Source organism: Colletotrichum costaricense (assembly GCF_030867565.1).
Source record: "Colletotrichum costaricense strain IMI 309622 chromosome Unknown Scaffold_12.1, whole genome shotgun sequence".
In the NCBI taxonomy this organism is placed as follows: Eukaryota; Fungi; Ascomycota; class Sordariomycetes; order Glomerellales; family Glomerellaceae; genus Colletotrichum; species Colletotrichum costaricense.
Genome location: NW_026848241.1, coordinates 1170026 through 1188354, shown reverse-complemented (window position 1 = coordinate 1188354; position 18329 = coordinate 1170026). Strand labels below are relative to the sequence as shown.

At 51.1% G+C, this 18329-nt stretch overlaps 8 protein-coding genes across 8 annotated transcripts; 6 read left to right on the top strand and 2 right to left on the bottom strand.

Moving 5' to 3' along the window:
• Positions 1–2353: 2353 nt before the first annotated feature.
• Positions 2354–2587, bottom strand: CCOS01_11352 (uncharacterized protein; the record flags this gene model as incomplete). The annotated part of the gene is made up of 1 exon (XM_060459505.1): positions 2354–2587. One exon carries the CDS (start codon positions 2585–2587, stop codon positions 2354–2356), a length of 234 nt encoding a protein of 77 aa, XP_060310237.1.
• A 125-nt stretch (positions 2588–2712) lies between these two features.
• Positions 2713–2955, top strand: CCOS01_11351 (uncharacterized protein; the record flags this gene model as incomplete). Its single annotated transcript, XM_060459504.1, has 1 exon — positions 2713–2955. A coding segment is annotated over one exon (243 nt), but the record flags the coding sequence as incomplete, so codon positions are not given.
• A 2384-nt stretch (positions 2956–5339) lies between these two features.
• Positions 5340–6463, top strand: CCOS01_11350 (uncharacterized protein; the record flags this gene model as incomplete). Its single annotated transcript, XM_060459503.1, has 4 exons — positions 5340–5682; positions 5749–5757; positions 5824–6092; positions 6161–6463. 4 exons carry the CDS (start codon positions 5340–5342, stop codon positions 6461–6463), a joined length of 924 nt encoding a protein of 307 aa, XP_060310235.1.
• Positions 6464–6921: 458 nt separating this feature from the next.
• On the top strand, positions 6922–7756 carry CCOS01_11349 (uncharacterized protein; the record flags this gene model as incomplete). The annotated part of the gene is made up of 2 exons (XM_060459502.1): positions 6922–7069; positions 7164–7756. The coding sequence occupies 2 exons, from the start codon at positions 6922–6924 to the stop codon at positions 7754–7756; spliced, it is 741 nt and encodes a 246-aa protein (XP_060310234.1).
• A 1182-nt stretch (positions 7757–8938) lies between these two features.
• On the top strand, positions 8939–9916 carry CCOS01_11348 (uncharacterized protein; the record flags this gene model as incomplete). Its single annotated transcript, XM_060459501.1, has 1 exon — positions 8939–9916. The coding sequence occupies one exon, from the start codon at positions 8939–8941 to the stop codon at positions 9914–9916; it is 978 nt and encodes a 325-aa protein (XP_060310233.1).
• A 1150-nt stretch (positions 9917–11066) lies between these two features.
• On the top strand, positions 11067–11972 carry CCOS01_11347 (coagulation factor 5/8 type domain-containing protein; the record flags this gene model as incomplete). The annotated part of the gene is made up of 1 exon (XM_060459500.1): positions 11067–11972. The coding sequence occupies one exon, from the start codon at positions 11067–11069 to the stop codon at positions 11970–11972; it is 906 nt and encodes a 301-aa protein (XP_060310232.1).
• Positions 11973–12949: 977 nt separating this feature from the next.
• Positions 12950–13697, top strand: CCOS01_11346 (fatty acid hydroxylase; the record flags this gene model as incomplete). Its single annotated transcript, XM_060459499.1, has 2 exons — positions 12950–13579; positions 13662–13697. The coding sequence occupies 2 exons, from the start codon at positions 12950–12952 to the stop codon at positions 13695–13697; spliced, it is 666 nt and encodes a 221-aa protein (XP_060310231.1).
• Positions 13698–14040: 343 nt separating this feature from the next.
• CCOS01_11345 (uncharacterized protein) lies at positions 14041–17301 on the bottom strand (the record flags this gene model as incomplete). The annotated part of the gene is made up of 4 exons (XM_060459498.1): positions 14041–15843; positions 15901–16347; positions 16416–16771; positions 17076–17301. 4 exons carry the CDS (start codon positions 17299–17301, stop codon positions 14041–14043), a joined length of 2832 nt encoding a protein of 943 aa, XP_060310230.1.
• Positions 17302–18329: the final 1028 nt, after the last annotated feature.

Here is an 18329-nt window from a genome sequence, read left to right as displayed (position 1 = left end):
CTTGAGGTGCCTTCTTTTTTTTTTCTAATCCCCTCACCTCCCTCTTGGCTTGGTGCGGGTGCCTTTTGGGCCCTCCAAATCCCCCGTCCATTTTGGGGGGGATGGTCGCTAAATCACGCGGACTGGGGGGCCTTGGGCCTTCCCCCTCTCAACCTTCAGTCACTTTCTTTCTCTCTCTCACTTCGCGTCTCACTCACTCCAGAGTCCCCCCCCCCCCCTCAAAGATGGCACCCTTTTCTTTCCTCGTTCCCTTTTCTTCTCCTCGCATCTCACTCACTTGTCTGCTTCACACGCCAATGATACCATCAAATGAACACGGTAGCCTAGAATAAACTTCAAAAGCTGTCTGCCGTTGGATCTGGCAAGGGCCCGGGGAAGTCGCAAGGGTGCTTCTCTCCATGACTATGAATGGCGTATTCCCACAGCCTGACAGCTCTACGCGTACGTCGAGTTGGTTGTGGTGTGTCCGGATAGACAACAGCATGCCATAGCGCCCCAGCTTTGAGATGATGCCCTTTGACGTCTGCTTGTCTCGACTTTCCACATCTCATTGTGTCTCTCGTCTCTTCCCGCGTCACTCCCAAATCAACCTCATTGCCCTCATCCGTCGGCGGAGTATCTTGTTCGACTCAAATCGCCGCTTAGTGCGGGAGCGGGAGAGACGTGCGTGTCTATTTTGGACGTGTCCAGGACTACAGCCGCCGCGATGGTATGGTGGGTGTTCTAAGAAATCCTCGGCTGGTGACAGATTCCAGCACGGCCTTACTCGCCTCGGTCCACGGCCTCTTTCTTCTGCCCCTTTGATAATGGACCAGTCCTTTTTTCTCTGGTATCCATTTTGACGTTTAGATTGTCAAGTGCCATCTCTTATTGTTCTGATAAACAAACGGTAACGGTTAGTCGAGTCGAACGGGCTGCCCTTTGAGTTGGTGGAAGACGCGGACGGCGGCCAAGCAGCGCCCCTTACCTCTCATCTCAACCAAGGAAGCTCAGCTCAGATCAATCAGCCCAGTTCACCTCCGTCGCCGGAAGCACTCGAGCTCCCCAAGCCCCAAGCTCCAGGCTATGCATGAAGCTTCTGAGGCTTCTGTCGTCTCCGCCGTCATACCCTGGACGGGCCCCAGGTCTTCCCTGTCCGCCCCAGGGTCCATGTAAGGCACGCCGCACTCCTCCTTGCGGATAGTGAGTGCTGTCGTGTGGATAGTGGGAGGTTCCAGCACATCTCCCCTCGCCAGGTGCCACGCTGCACCCCTCAACGGGTGCTCCAGTCATCTGCCCTAAGAGGACCAGGGTAGTCTTCTGGTGTTTTTCTACTGCCGTTCCTAGTGAGTTTGAGGTGTGTGAGTCTGTGAGATGAGACTCACCTCACGAGAACTGCCTAAGAACGATGGAGTGAGATGCCTACTAAGCAAGGTACGTAGGACAGAGCCATAGCCGCAGTGCCTACCTTCCATTAGCCCAACGCCCCGAGTTCCTGCCCTCGATGGTGGACACAGGGCAGAGGAAGGTGTACAATCATCCACCTTCTCTGCGCCTTCCTCCCGCCGGGCAGTTCAAGATCAGCCGGTCCCAGAATCTTAAGAAGGAGGTGCATGGTTCTTTCCCTCCTTCCTCCGGGTCCCCGCCTGGCTCCTGGCTCCTGCACCTGCACCTGCCACATGCACCACCCGCCCGTTCTTTCCCATCCAAACTGCCATGTTTTCTGCCACGCTCAATTGCCTCAGAATTCAGAAAGCACCAGACGGGACGGAGAGGCAAACAAAAGGTACATCGCCCTTGTACCTCATCCTCCATTTTCCCTTCTGTCACCTTTTTATTTTCCAAAATTCGTCTACTTTCCTTTTTTCTGATTGGTCCAAATATTCCTCGCCGTGAGGTCCTGCCGCCAGCGTGCCTGCTTCCCCCGTGGACCGTGGACCGTTGGTCCTTCCCCTCCCCGTCCCGAGTGCTCACTCAGTCCCCTGTTGCTCCGTCGTCCCTGCTGCTCTCTGATGCCGCACACGTTCGCGGGTCTCCCATCTCCCACCAAACTCATTCTCATCGCCCACCTCAACCACCCTCTGCTCTCCTCGCCCTTCTCCTCTTTCTCTTCCCTCTTGATTCCCTCTTCTTCCCATTTACTCACCCTCCATTACAAAAAATGACTCATGGCTCGCCGTTGCCACGTTTTTAAGTCTTGCGCCCGCCGATCCACCGTCCTCCGACCCGGCAGCAATTTCCCTCCCATTCTCACGCCTTTCCCCCGCCGAGAAGCCCGATTTTGCATCATCGCCCATCTTCGTTTTTACCCCCGACCGTCAATGCCATCCGTCGCATCCGCTCTGATGCCTCTGTCTTTCGGTTTCGTCTCGCGCTAACTGTTTTGTTTTGTTGCTCGAATTTTTCTCCATCGTTTGATGCACTTTTCCCTCTGTTTATCGCGTGTTGCGGCTCTGATATTGCGCGCACATTCCCAACCCCCGACCCCGACTGTTGTGATTCGGTCGCGCTTCGTCCAAATTGAAGCTATCCGCACATCTTGCACCACCATCGTTACAATCATCAACAGCACCCCGAAATTTATCAAGGAAACACCGGATTCCATCATCTTGGTCGACAATCTGCTCGGCGATATTTTTGTTGAATTTCTATCATTTTCCTAGCCCGATTTGACTTACACCGAGTATATCGTTTCATGCCATCGTGATGGGGCCACGCGACCGGTAAAATGAGGTGCATCGCCTCATCCGCGTGCCTACGGCCATCCCGTTGCCTAAACTCGTCAATCACGTCTTCTATGGTATCACAGTGACCACTCCCATCGATGCATGGGATTATGGGCAATTTGGAGCTGGTTTCGTGCCACCAGCGCCAATAATTCAATCCAGTGCAAGAGACGCGATGGAAGCTATTCGCATTTTGCCAGCGCTTCCAGCCAAAAGCGGGATACCATCGCTGCACACTAGTGAAAGATGATGAAATTTCCGCCGTGAACTTCTGAGGTTTAATTTTTTATCTGGTCACTTTTTTTCTTTCTCTTTTCATCGAAATTGCTCTTGTCCGGGCTGGCGCTTCCAGATTGACGCATGTCTGCCCAAGGTGGAGGAGCAGAACACGTGTGTCCGTCACCGCCTCGCAAACTACCATGGCCAACACATCGTCAACTTGTCTGAAACTTACAAACAGTTGTCGAGCCTGATTAAGAGAATGAGTCAAGAGATATCGATACCAATCTAGAGATAATATTGGCAACGCAGCTATAGCAAGTCTTGCGACCTTCCTAGCAGTAAAGAAAGGGGGAAGGAAAGCATGTGTCACGTGGTGCTGCTTTCTAGCAGCAAGCACCTTGCGTCGCGAAACACATCGTCAATGGTATTAATCCGTGAGTATTTCAATCTGCAGGAAGTCCTTTTGAGTATTTCTGCGAAACTACCGACTTTGTACTCTTCTTGGTAGGCGCTCGGTCTGATAGACAGGGACCGGATGTTCGCGGGCGAGGCACGCGGGTAGCCTCGCTGAACGATCGCCTTCCTGCCTTCTCGCGCGCGATTCACTCACAAGATATGACAGGGGGTGCAGTGAGACTCTTGCTTTCAAAGGTCCCAAATCGAGTACTCTTGATCAGGAGCTTTGCATTCTACCGTCTGTTTGACTGCATTGCAGTTGGTCCAGATACTCGTACGAGGCTGCGACTTCATTGTTTTGACTTTTGACGCGTGTACCACAAGGGTCCCCCTTTCCCTCTTCACAGCCGCCTACAGAACGATCATCACGTCGAAAGAGTCATAAGAACACCAATAACCGAGTAGAGTAGATCTAAAACAAAAGTATGAACCGTCTACAAATTGCATGCCGTCTATGCTGACGAGACCATTGCAAAGAGTTCAAGCCGGACAGACGCGTCAACCGGATGCGCCGCCCAGGAAGACGCACTGGACACTTTTTTGCGCGCTGGCAAACTGCAGTGTCGTTGGTCGGTCCGGCGTCCTCCCTGATCTGGAAGGTGGGGCAGGCAAGGCAGGAGGAGGAGGAAGCTATGACCACCGTTCCCGTTGCAGCTCGGAGCTGCCTTCCGCCCAGGTTCCCCCCGCCGCACAGGACGCAACTGCCAGCAGGAGGCAGCTTGGTTGGTTCCTGCTTCCTCATGTAGCTTACCTTACTTCACCAAGATACTCACTTAGGTAAGCAAGGAAGCTCCATATTTCGATTATATAATGCACGCGTGCTTACCTCAGCTGTTCTCAGGGTCCTAGAGATGGGCATGCACTCGGCCCCTTGCCAAAACCCTCCAGCGCGTCTCACGGATGCAGCAGGGGGGGTTCCTGGTAGCTGCTTTCATCACTGCCTCGGTTCAACAAAGACAAATCTTCAGCGAGGCCTGCGTTTGCGACACAAACATTACGAGATACCAGGGGACACTTGACATGATTATTGTTGATTCCATGAGAGATGGAGGGGTTTTGCCAATGTTGCATCGCATGCACCGCCACAAACCAAAGGTAAACTCCAACCTCACTTGGCGAAACTCAAGAGCTTGCTACAAGGTGATATGTGGCTTATTGGGCGCATCCATTCTATCATCTCGGTCTGGGTAATTCGAAATGAGTAGATCAAGAGCTAAAGACCGCAAAAGAATGATCGGTCCCTTCTCATCAAGCGGCAGACGCACGGTGCTACTAGGGAAGAAGCTTCACTACTAAACCTGGGCTCCGGGCCTTGGAGGTGTGAATCATTGACCCTGCCAGATGGGCCCGGGATCGAATAGAGGCACAGCGAGAATGTAAGAACGCAAGCTCGCCCTACTAAAGATACCGCATCTGATGGAACTCTCATGTTGACTTCATCGTAGAAGTTGCGATTCTGCACCTGCTTTATGCAAATAGATACATAGGTATATTCATTCTCTAAGGAAAACCCTTTCAAGTTACCTGAATAAGGTGCTTGATTACGTCGAAATACCTCGTACCGAAAGTCCGAGCCGGAACCCCCCACGCCCTATGGCTCTTTACCAGCACAATGGGCGCGCTCCAACTACCGACCCAAGCCAACGGGCGGCAATAACGCAGGCCGGGAATTGCAACAAGAACCCGCTGGAAAGGGCCAGCCTTCAGGTCAAATTCAACTTCCAACATCCACTTCCACCCGGCGTGTACTCAGATTACCTCATCTTACGGGATACTTTCCCTTATTCTGCACCGACTCGCAACGCGTAGCCGACGGAAGCCGAATTTCCTCACTTTCCCGCCATCCACCTTTCGCCGGACTTGTAATCAGATTCTTCATCTCGTGCTTCGCTAGCATTCTCTTTTCCGTTTCTTCGCTTTACGTTTCAATAGATACCCGCAGTAAGCAACTCAAAAATGCGCAACTCAATTGTCCTCAGCCCCGGCCTGGTCCGCCTCTCGACATTTCAAACAACCCGTCGATCGTTCGTGACCACCGCTGCAAAGAGTGTCGCCGCCGCTACTTCATCTCCAGCGTCTGCGCCACCGCTGAACCCACGATGGCTTTCTGAGCTGCAGTCGCGCATCAAGCGGTGCGCCGGGCTCGACCTTAGCGAGCAGCAGAAGGAGGAGTTGACGGCTCTGCGGAAGGCTGTCGATGGGCAGTGGTTGGAGTTGCTCGCCGGACGGGAGGGGTACCTCACCGGTCCCGGGTGGAGGGGCCTTGACAGACATACAGTGACTTGGGGAGACCAGGTGAGTTCCTGTTACACCATGAGTTTTCAAGGGATGAGATGAATTGGGTGCTGATTGTGATGGAAATCAGGATGCAATGGTGAGTTGAACCGGAGCCTGACTCCCCAAAGGAAGGGAGACAATAAACTGACATAAGGTACTACAGGGTATGGCTCGCACCCCGAATACACCATGAATTTCAATCTCACAGCTGTAGGTCATGTAAACAATGTCGTCTACAACAAGTACGCCGAGTCGGCGCGGGTCAACTGGCTTCGTAACTTTGCGACGACGGTGGATCCTGAGCACAAGGATGAGTGGGACCAGCTCATGAGCCCAAAGGACATTGGCCTCATCATGAGAAGCATCAAAACGGACTACAAGTTTGTGAGTGACACTCTCATCAACTGGAACGACCAGGAACCGAAAGTCGTTGTATTTTGGGCGCCGCGGCGGTTGAGTCTAAAACACCTGAATCGCTCACACTGACAACCAATGTGAAGCCAATGGCCTACCCAGACCACGTGACGGTCCTCCATAAGCTTGTTTCCAAGCCGACATACGAATCAGATTTCATCCTACTTGAAGCTCTTCTCATCTCCGAGGGCCACCGTCGCCCTGCCGCCCGCTGCTTCGAGGATATCGTGGTCTACGACTACAAGACCGCCAAGAGGGCGCCGCTGAAGCCCTTCATGGTCGACCGGCTACGGGAGACATACGAGGCGCAAGAACAGAGCAAGATTGACTGCGAGGAAAAAGCAAAGGGTCTCGTCGACATTGTCGAGCGTCTCGAGAAGGCCGCGTAAGGCGTGATGATTTGGGATGGCGCGTCACTGCCTTTTCGCCGCAAGAAGCGCGATTGTGTGTGAGAGAAGGGACGGATTGTAAAAACACAAGACATTACACATAGATTTAGATCATAGACCTCACATAGAGAATCAAGGTTCCCAAGTAACGTATTTTCACGGGCTGAAAAGCCGTTGGAAGCGCTCAGATCTGAGGGAGGCTCCGGATCGACGGGCGATGACGGCGTGAGGCTTTTCATCGGCTGAAAGTGGAGATCTGCGCGACATCGACGATTCAATCAACGCCTTGCCCGTGTGACCTTGTTTGTTCCCCCACCATCACCACCACCACCACCACCACCACCACCACCACATAGCCTTGCCTTTTAATGTTGCATATCGCGCAACCTCAAGTGTGAACCGTTGTCATTTGCAGCATAGACACAATTTCTAGATCCTTTAAAGTTTCGTTCATCATCATGGGTAGTATCTCGTTCCGCGAGCATATCCGCTGGATCCCCGATGAGGCGAGCGAGCCGACCTCGACCATAGTGCTCACGTCCCCGCAGCGCCGTTTCGTGGACCTCCGCATTCTGAAGCAAACGCCAACCGTCGATGGCGTGCAAGGTAAATTCCAACGTCCTTTTCACACGCGACCTGGCCCAGGACCCCCAAAAGCCACCGCGACTACCAGACAACTCCAGAGCTAACACCCACAAAGATACGCACGGCATCGAGCGCCTGGAATGGGGCATCGCAGGGACCTCGTCGTCGTCCGCCCGCACCGACGACCAGGGCGCCGAGGTGCGCCACTCGCGCTGGGAGCACTGGATCGACTCGCGCACGACGGAGCCCGAGAACGCGGCCGACGAGGGCGACATGTACGAGCAGCCCGACGGGCTGACGCTCGAAAAGGGACGGATGGTGAACCCTGCCACCGGCGCGGAGACGGATTACGAAGAGCTGTGGAGGGACGTCGAGCCCGTTACGGTTCCTCCGGTCGGTGCCGCGGCCGAGGGCGGCGAGGCTCCGAAGGGTGTTGAGTGTGTTGTGCTCAAGCACGAGGACGAGACGAGCGGGGCGCGGGGTATGGTTGTGTGGTTGGGGCGGTTCTGTCAGGGGATTTCGAGGGTCGGGGAGGAGGTTGCGGCGGAGAGGTGGGAGTGGAAGGAAGGGGAGGGGTGGAGGCGGACTGTGAGGATTGGGGATCGGGCTTTGCCTTGCGAGGTGTTGTTGATGACGGGTGCGGCGTTGAGTGTTGGGACGCATGTTGTTCATGAGGAGGTTGTCTGGGATGTGCTCGAGAGCCGGTGATTGTGCGGCCTTTTCGTGATCTTCATAGTAAGATGAGATTGAGGTGTCTAGGCTGTCATTCCCCTAGAGATTTTCTAGAGACTAGATCGCCACGGTTGGGTAGGAAGAGCAGCATTGTGGTTAGAGGAGATTCCCTAGAGATTGCACGTTCAAATTCATGGATTGTTTTCTCATTCTTCGTCTCGACTCTTGTCGCTGCCCTTGAGAGGAAGTTAAGTTTAGAAAATAGGTGGCAGTGTGTATTCAAACACCAGGTGACAACCGACGTCTACTGAGCTTGCATGAATGCCCCAAATCATATCTACGAGTTGAGGTAGCGAAACTAAGAGTTGAAATCTGAGCAATGACATATATCCATGATAGGCGGCTCCGAACAAGTCCGTTCTAGTGCATCCATGTCTTTTGGGGAAGAGTTTCAGGCCAGCTGAAGTTGAGAGTTTCGCCAATCAGGTCCGGATGCGAGGTCCCAGCGACGCACGAACCTGAAGTGCGACGTATGGGCAGTTTAGATGAATCAGTTGCGCACCTGAGAAAAAGAGGCTTCGGACAAATGCTGGGCTCTGGCATCCAAGGTGATTGTCTGGCGCTCATTTCAATACGAGGTTTTACTCCATTCTTCTGGCTGAAAGGCTCAATCTCGAAGATGATGCACCACTCATGCTTGCTATGTTCATTTAACAAAGGGATCAAGGGGAGATTCCTCCTCCTGATAGCATTATGGTCCTCGAGCTGTGTCTTAATCAGCCGTTGAGGTGACTTAAATCGTAGACGAGACTCTCCTCGAGTGAAGATCCCGCAACACCAGCTCCAAGTAATGAGCACTCCAACTTCAGCATACCTACATACGGTAGCCTGAGTATTCAAGTTGTAGCAAACAACGGCATCCGTTTATTTTCAGAACAAAGTTCATGGATTCTGCGGTTCAGTCATTTGGACTTCAAGGTGATGGATGGCCGACACACAGAAGCCATGGAACCAAAAGGTATACGGAATCTGTGGCATTATTTCCCGCATCGCTGTCAAGTTTCTTTTCTCCAGCACATATCCAGCATCTGGCAACACCTAAGATATATCAAAGACCATTCTTCGATTGATTTCGTCTCTTACATCTTATACTGAGAAAAGTCCTGCATCAGAAATCCGGAAACACCACCAACGTCCAAACCCGACTCTTGATTAATCATGGCTACAATATTCCACCAATTTGGCTTACTCCCTGTCGAGGTGCGACTACAAGTGTGGGAATGCAATCTTCGGTCTGCAAACCCAGCTTTTCACGTCTTCTCTATCAGAGGCCGAGCTACGACTACTATGTCAACCGATCTTACACACAAAACACCAACGCAAGTTCACCAATACGAGACTTATGTTCTTTCCAATCCTACATACACACCAAAAAAGCGGTGTCCGTGGTCCGAGTCAGATCCTTCGACATACCGCGTCGATGCCGGCCTTTGGTCCGCCTGTAAGGAGTCCAGAGACGTGGTTCAAAAGCATTACGCAACGCTGGTGAACCCTTCTAGCGGCCACAGCTCTTCTACACGACATAATCAACCTGTACAAAGCGCTTCCGGATCAAGCATCCTTCCAGGCAAAGATCTCATCATCTTCCAAGTTGCACCCGACGCATACGTCCCCGTCGGAGACGCATTATCCGCCCTCCGTCCCTTCTTCCAAAACGACGGAACCCAACCATTGCACATCGCGTTCGAATTCACCGACGACTGGGGCATCCAGCCCACCGAAGACATCAAGTCCATGATTAATCAACCAGGTCCCCGGGCTTGCTTTATCCGCCTCTTGGAACGGACTATGTGTGGGCTTCTTTCGGCCAAGTTATACCTCATGGATTACGGCTCGAAGGGGGCCGAGGTCGGGTCGCCGGTGCTCTTCTCCGCTGGAGGTTACGATCTCAGCGAAATCGAGTGGACGCCCACGCCGACTGCGGCGCCTGATATATGTGCCGCGAGATATTTTACTATCGACCTCTCCAGCCTAGGTTTGAAGTACTGGCCCTTTTTCCTACCGATGTGGGCGCCTGATGATCTATTGACTTCGCGACCGTTTGTTCATTACTCGTCTTCCATAGCCAAGGTTGCGATGCTCCGATCCGAGAGAAGAACTCAGGCCGAAGAATCAGGCGGTGAGGGAAGGAGATGATAGTAAGCGTCCTCTGTGTCCTACCCAATGCATTGTTGCTGATTTTTGTCTAGGTGTATATAAAATAACAATATCGTATCGTGTGATTTCCCCGAAAGCCTGATCCCATTAAGGCCGATCTTTTGCGCCTGTAAAGCCGGGAAAAAACCACCAGATGTAAAATGATACGATGGAACAACGGACTGCTCAACGTTCAAACTGTAAGAAAGTGGTAGGTCCCTCTGTAAGACATCTAGGCACTGATATCACCAAAGCACTCTACCGTAACTAGAAAGCCTCTACTTTTCAAGGGAATTTAGAGCCTTACTATTTGTCACAAGGATTCTCCCCTGCATAGAAATACTAGCCTACCATGTGATCTCTCGAGTAGCCTCCCTTCCGTACTTCGCGCTACCTGATTACAGTGCTAAGAGTTGAGGGTATGAAAGGATGGTAGACCTAGCAGAAAGAAAACGAGAAATCTCAAATAGTAGTTAATATACAGACGGCATCGTGGCCAAACGGGACATTATAATTTTCCACGAGCTTGGTGCCATTACAGGCTCAGGAGCGTGTCTTTCCCTATTATTTACAGTATTTCCGATATTTTCAATAATTGATCAGTTTTGATTTAAATAAGACCTCGCATCAGAGAGGGGTAGCCATTCCGACTTTCGGCACCAGGAACTGTTCTAGGCAGGTGGCAGATGTTAAGCGGGGAAGCCAAGACGATCTGCCTCATTTCACAGCGATTTCCCAAAGGCATTCAAATAGCGCTTACAGATCGTAGCATTTCGAAGGATCAGGTCGCATTCGGGGTTGCAGAAAGCCTAAGAGGAGACTTGGGACCTCAATATCAGGTTATCTCGGCCGGATCACAACCCCTCGGCGTGATAACCTCAGCAAGTCCGAGCGAAGTGATATGCATGGGCAGCGGGGCATTGGCCAATCAAGACGATCCACAGAGTCGCAATAAACTCTTTTGGCCCTGGTTCGGCCTGTCATTGCATTTGTTACGTTACGTCCGCAACTCAAGAAGCTATTGCTTGCGTTCTTGCTATGGACTGACGCTGCCCATAAAGACTGCGGCCTGTCGTCTCAGAATTGGGCGGCTGGGTCGAAGCTAACGTTTGCATAGCTTCTTCAAGAAAACCAGGTTATCCTGTGCGCAATGATGGGAGTCTCCAAGAGAGCCGGTCTTTTCACCCTGACTTGGGTGCTATTGTCACTCTTTGCCAATGCCGCAGCAGCCGCCGGCGTGAAGAGCATTTTCCTCTTCAAGGATGTTCTCCAGTCGAACACCACAGCTCTCAAGACCTCCGGCTTCGACACCCTCCTCATCTTCCGTATCGGTCTCCTCGGCAATGGCGATCTCGTCTACTACTCAACAGGAGACGCAGGCGAGGCAGTCGACGCGCCCGTGGTGACGAATGGCTCATATGTTGGTGGAACCGCGTTGGCGGAAAAGGTTAAATCCTTCAAGACGGGCACAACCAACATCAACAGGGTGGAGATATCGCTGGTGTCACATGACACGACATTTCAGATCATCCGCGATTTGATCAACGCAGACGGGACAGGATCTGACACAAAGTTGTACAAGAACTTTGAGGTTCTGAAGGCCGAGTGGGATCTTGACGCATTCAACAACGACGATGAGGGCGTCTATGACGTGGCGAGCACAGTCAGTTTTGCTCAGATGCTTGGAAAGATGGGTTACCAGTATTCTATTGCGCCGTACACCAACAGTGGCTTCTGGGCGAACGTCAGAACACAAGTTGAATCCGCGAACCCTGGTCTGTTCGATAGGGTGTACCTCCAAGTCTACGACGGCGGAGCTGGCAACAATCCTGGAACGTGGCAGACGACCCTCGGCATGAAGGTGATCCCTCTTGTGTGGGTAGTCAATGACGCAAAGCCGTCTCAAGGAACGACTGCGACTCAAGCCCAGCAACGATTTGCAAGCTGGTTCTCGCAATACGTGGTGGCGGGCGGTGGGTACTGGAACGATTACGATATTGAGAAGATGGGCTCGTCTTACACGGATTACGGAGCTGCACTTACTAGTGTCTTCTAATGCAGAGTGCGCAATTTCTCTTTTATCTCTTCGGGTATCATATCTTTGTCATTTTCCCTCAGCAGGAGTTATTCGAATCCTCCATGTTGCCAAGAATTAGTCGTTGCTTTGGTCTCGGCATTTGCCATCTAGAAACCCTGACAAGTTTGCACCCTGATTCTTGTTGCCTTGAAACGAAGTTCGGTTGAAGAACGGTGGAAGCAAACATCGTTATTAGCAAACTGCTCGAGATGTAGATCCGTCGGTTGATGCCAGTACTGTAAGTTCAGAAGTGTAAGTCAACCCGATTACCCCTCACGATTCCCCGCCACCTCCCAGTTTCAACGCAAGAAAATCATCTACCAACCAGTTCTCAAAAGGAGATAAGACTTTCACTATGATGAACTATCTGACTGATTGATAATTGTTATAGTGCGCCACGTCTCTGGTGATTCGTTGGATTCCGGAAACTGGGCAAACATCGACGCCACTCTAGCAAACATGACTAGGGCGAATTCGAATTCCACTCAAAAGCTCACAGTGGACGACGTACCAAGTCAACCTCGTATATTGAGCCAGTGGTGTTGTTGAATTGGGGAAATATGGCAACCACCACGACTTTGATCCATGAGATGGATTACGTTGTTCCGGCAAACACCATCGTTGACAAATTAACGCACGAAGTTACTAGTGCGCGGGAGACCGGACTTGTCACTCATATCGGGTTAGTGCGGACGGGAGACGTTGTAGACGTCAACACCACGAGATGGACACCAATTCCAGCTTTTGGGTATGATAGGGCTAGTCTGGAGGGGTAAAAGCGGAGCGAAGTTCTTCGTCGAGGGAGCTCGACTATCGAACCCTGTCCAGCCAGAAATATTTAAGCTCAAGTCGCCCTGCCTCCTAAACTTTTTAATTAATTATGCTAGTGGAATATCTTTGCTCCTGAAATCCCGACCCTTCTCGACTCGAAACTATATACCCACTGCACTGCGACAATGAACGACTTTCTGGACTGGTGTCCACCTGGTTACGTTGAGGTTCTCGGCAGCCTCGGCGTTCAAGCGGGATATTTCGCTTGTGGGATGATCATGGAAAAGACGCGGCCTGCCTACGTCACCGCTACATCTCGTGAAGTCCTGAACAAGAGTATTCTGAACCACGTCATTCTGAATTCCCTCCACTTCGCCATAGCAACTTGTATGGGTGGACACTCGATTTTGTCACAAGGATATCCCACAAAGTACCAGCTGCCGTCATGGACCGAGCTCATTTCTCAGCTGGTAATCGGCCTTGTGTTACGAGATGCTGTATTTTGGATCATCCACCGACTGTTACACATCCCTGGACTATATCGAGTGCACGCGAAGCATCATGAGATCAAGAACCCAGGCGAACACCACGTTTTCACCATCAGCTACATGTCCGTTGCAGACTTTTTCTTTTTGTACGCAGTTCCGATAGTATCCGTGGCGAAGTTCTTGGACATGAAGCTCGTCGCAACTTTGGTTTTCTCCTTCATCTCTGCAACAGGAGAGCAAGTTAAACTTGTTTGGGGAGACGAGGCCCATGACGAGCATCACGTGAACGGGGCGGTCAATTTCGGAGCATACGGTCCCATGGACTGGGTTTGTGGAACTAGCGGTCAGTGATTTCTTGTCAAGATTCCATGTCCCGATGCATGATTGCTTATCTGACCTCCTATTACAGCCTGAAGAATACCGCGCGAGACACGTGGACGAATGAATGCACAGCGGCCCGCTGTGGAGCGTGGAATGCCGATGTGGTTTGCCGTGCTTTTGAGATCGTGGGCGATTTGAATTACGATGGCCCTGCCTATTGGGTTGTCATCAAGTATTTGGTAACTTGGTCCGTGTATGTCTGCAAATTTTTGAGCGATTACGGTTGGATCTTTGAGGGAGGGCGGCAGCGTTGGACTCTACTCAATCATGGATAGTTGTCACTCATTCGACAGTCGATCATGTTTCGATCGAGTTATGTTTCGTTGCTTCATTATGTGGGTGGACTAGAGTCGAGGTGTCTTAGGTCGTTAATTCATTGTATGGAGGAGTTCCTAATGATCAAGGCCTCATGATTGCTTCCTCTTGGGATCTTGTAGCCGCGCTAATTCCAACAGAAGCCTATAGTTGTAAATTGTAAAGTCCACCTCACGCAAGGACTTTGAATGCCACTCTCTCCCCTGTATCGCAATGTTTCTTGCTCGTTGCTGCCCACTATCAGTTGTAGTCAAGTATGAAACAAGCTCAGGTAGCTCCTCCATGCTCAGGCTGACGGGCACATAATGTGTCCAAGGAACGAGGCGTTCATCGTGCCACTCGCGGAGAAGAGTCTGTTTCAGTGGTGTGGACTTTGATGCTAGGAACTTGTGATAGCGCCCGCTGATGCCGTTTCCGTCAAGGTCGAAGACGAGCCGTGAGCGAAACGCTTGATTCTTGTCCACCCAAGACCTCACATTGAAGTACGAGTGTTGGTCTCTGCACTGTGTCCTCCGGCACTGGAACAACCTTGTGAAAGCAACGTCGTACAAGCGACTGTTCAAGAAGCTTGAGGTCACACGCTCGACCACGCCGTTGACTAGCCTCAGGTAGGTATGGTGCTGTTCCTCGGGCTGTTGCAATTTCTGTGCCAAGGCCACGAATCTCTGGCGGTGATAGTTCCTCCAACTGCCATCTACAGCGAAGCCACCGGTGTTGGACCCAGTCCAATAGACGTTATTGCTTTTTTCCTCCCACTGGATATCTTGGTCATCGGCATACTGAAATTCTTCCTCCAAATATGCCGGGCTCGGGTACACAATATCTCCCATTGATGAGAGAACACCTGTGGATAGGATAGGCACCAGTCCCTCAATCAAACGGAACGAATTTGGTCTCGCAATGAGACCATGTAGGGAGGTATGCTCGGGATGTTGGCATAGATCCGCAGCCATTGATAGGTCTGACACAAATGGAAGGCCACAAGAATCGACGGTCGAGTTTCTCGTGTGCCTCGATGCGAGTTGCTCTTGGTCTAAACAGTGTTTCGTGATTTCTTTGCCGACTGGTCGTCCCGACATATTTTTCAGATTGAAACGGCCGAGGGTGATTGAAGGCTGTCCATCAACATCTCCTGCAAACTGCGAGGGGAGGAGAACTCGCGGCTCGTCGAGGTGATTTACGAGAAACTTCAAATCTGGGATCTTGCTATGCTCTAAACCCTTTAACAACTTGTTGAATGAAGATGCAATGTTTCGGTCGAAAGTACGGTATGCGTGCTGGCATTGGGTTGTGCCTCGTGTAGACGAAAAGGAGCAAAGCCAAAGATCACTTCCTGTCGCTTCGTACGCCGTGCGCATCACTTGATTAACTTGTTCACCGCTCATCTTGAGCAAAGGCGATACAGAATCAAATATCATATCGAAATCGTCGATAATGGGAGACTGGTTCGCTACTGCAAAGTCAAACCATTCTCCAAGGCCTGGAGGTGGTTCTGTCCCATATCGACGTACGTATTCGACATGGGCTGCCGAGTAGTTGGCCGATTGTGTTCTCAGCAGGTGTTGAAATTTGATGTCTGCTTGTCGGCCTAAAATCTCAACAGGATGTTTCTCGGAATGACCAGCAAATGTTTGAGCCGTAGAGATTGCATTTCTGGCAACGAAAAGATTCATGATGTAAGGGCCAAGTGAAGCAATAGCTAATAACCATAGTGTTGGAACTCTCTTCGTCTTCGATGGCTTGGATATCAAGTGTACCATATTACCCAGTGCCAGTATCGACACTGCCATATGTGAGATTGCTTGGGACTCTGAGGCTTGTGAAAAGGGACCAAGGGTTGCGGTGATCCCAAAAGTCCCTATCGCTGGTGCAATGCGCCAAGAAGTGCATTCGGCCTAAAGAAAGTCTGTCAGTCTTAGACCTTACGCGGTAGAGCAAAAGGATTTAGTTACAGTTCTTGCCATGAAATACCATGCCAAAGCCTTAGCAATGCCCAAGAATACTGTGCTCGGAATGTTGATCGTCGTGAAGTCGAAAATGCTGGCGTCCAGTATCAAGCACGCGACGAGTAGGACCACGACCCGAGGAGCCAATGCAGTGACCGATTGTTGAAGATGCACTTTTGGATAGAAATATGTTCGGCGCGCTGCGTTAGCATACTCAAACGAAGTATAGATGACGAGCATCGCAGTAGCTGGTATCGCCGCGAAGGCAGATGCCTCAAGATCCCAGCCACATAGTGTGAAGGCCGCAAAGAGTCCGATCAAGAATGATCCAGGTAATGTATCAAAAAGAAAGATTTGTACTTTCGGTCGAATCAACGGCGTAATATCGGATGATGGGGGATCGGATCGCGAGAAGCCCTTGTGAACAAGCAAAAGTAACGGAGATAGAACTGGCTGGAAGTTCCGTTAGTCAAATGGAGGGATAAGTATAGTGAAGGAATGATTATAGAGGCGATACTTACCAGAAAGACTATAATGGTCTTGTGCTCTGCTCTGTACACCGAGACCACAGCGATAGCAAAAGCGACTGCCCAGAGAGGTACGGAGCCTAGTGCAACCCCCAAATCGGGACTTCGAGGGACGGGGGCCGGGAGGCTGTTCTTCGAGCCCTTGCTGTCTCCCAGACTGTATGAACTTTGAAGAGTACTCCGAAAGATAATTGGCAGTAGTAGCCAGCAAAGTAGCTCCGACCACAGCTCAGCGGCGTTGGAAGAAAGGTAATGGGTCACAACGGTGTAGATCGCAGCTGCTCCCGCAGGTCCCGTGATGGAGCCCAATTCCTCGATAGGCTGCCATTGGAGCATTGGAGCATTCCCATCTGTTGTTACAAGCAGACTTTGAAAGACGATTACTTCGAAAGATGAATAGTTGTAGTGAAGGAAGGAGGGATAATCATCTTTGTAACATTGCTACAGAGTTCGAGAAAGAGTGTAGACGAGGGAAAGATGCTTAGATCCGGTGGAGCAGCCTCGCAGGGTTTTACAGCCATGTATCAGGCGAGAACAACCGGCATAAACGATGAGAGAATAGGAACATAACCCTGGTAGCCAGCAAGGGGTTGGATCAAAAGGATTTGCTGAATGGCCTATGCTAGACACTACTGGTTGGCTTCCCAGAAGCACAATCGTGAATATGGCAGGACCCATAACGAATTGTCCTAGCCGCCACGCCAATAATTCTATTGCGAAGCAAATCCTTGATGATGATGAAGGTTAATAGTAGCTTGAGGTTGGGATTCATAGTCTGTAAAGCAGCTAGGCTGCTTTGAGCTATACGAGGCTCGTCCCATCCGTCGTCGAGAAAGACATCAGAGCCAAGACACCAACGGAAGCCGGGCGATAAACCCATCTTGACCGGGCGGCTCAATTGCTTCCACTTACCAATTCATCCAATCATTCAATACACCCTTGTCTGACGGTGTGACTGCTAATACATTCCGAGAGAAAGACAGCTCTTGGATCTGTCGGGTGTGGGCCGGGGAGGCGGAGTAGCATTGGCATGACGTTTGGTAATTAGCCCCAGGTCTCTCCAAGAGGTGCCAATTTTCAGGCAGCAGTATAACAAAGAAGTGTTGAAAGCGTTCTGTGGCCCTGCGACAGCGTGGCCCCGCGATTCGGAACGAAGTCGAGCTGCTAGGGCTGGGAGAAATGGGTCAGACGGACTGTGTTGAGTCGGTGCATGCATATTGTACTTGCATCTACCCCAAGCGGGATGATGCCGGCAGAAGAGGGAAGTGACGAATATGTTACCGTTGGACGTTGGAGTTCCGCATGCGAACCGCATTCGGGGGTCGGAGACTTACTTAGCCAATGTAGATCTGATCCTTCAGGTTATGGTCCGGAGTGTCTTAGAAATGCTTTTTGATAATGCTTGATTCTTCGCTGCGTCATTCTCTGGTGATCTCTGGGATGGGTCGAGATAAGGTAGAAAGCTTCGGGAGGCAAGAAAGCCTGGGAATATAGCACTGAGAGATTGTTGAATATTTATGTTCACACATCCAGAAAGCTGTGGACTGGCTGTGAGTTATTGAGCTGACAACGCACTCCGGTTTGGATGCTACCTCTATATACAACATTGTTAGAAAGCATCACCAACCAATAGGAAGGGTGGCCGAGTTGGTTATGGCGCCAGGTTAAGGTCAGCTTAACATCTGTTTCCTGGTGGGGCAACCCGCGCGAGTTCGAGTCTCGTCCCTTTCATTTTGCCGTTTTTTTGACTGTAAAAAGGGTCTACAACGTCAGTCGGGTAACGATTTGGACTTCTTTTTGCTTTTGCGGCCAGAATTTGGCCAACTAAAAGGTGTGTGTCATGGTACGAGATGTCGCGGAAGCTACGAAGCGGCCGTCGACGCGTGGATGAAGTACACTCTTGTCTTC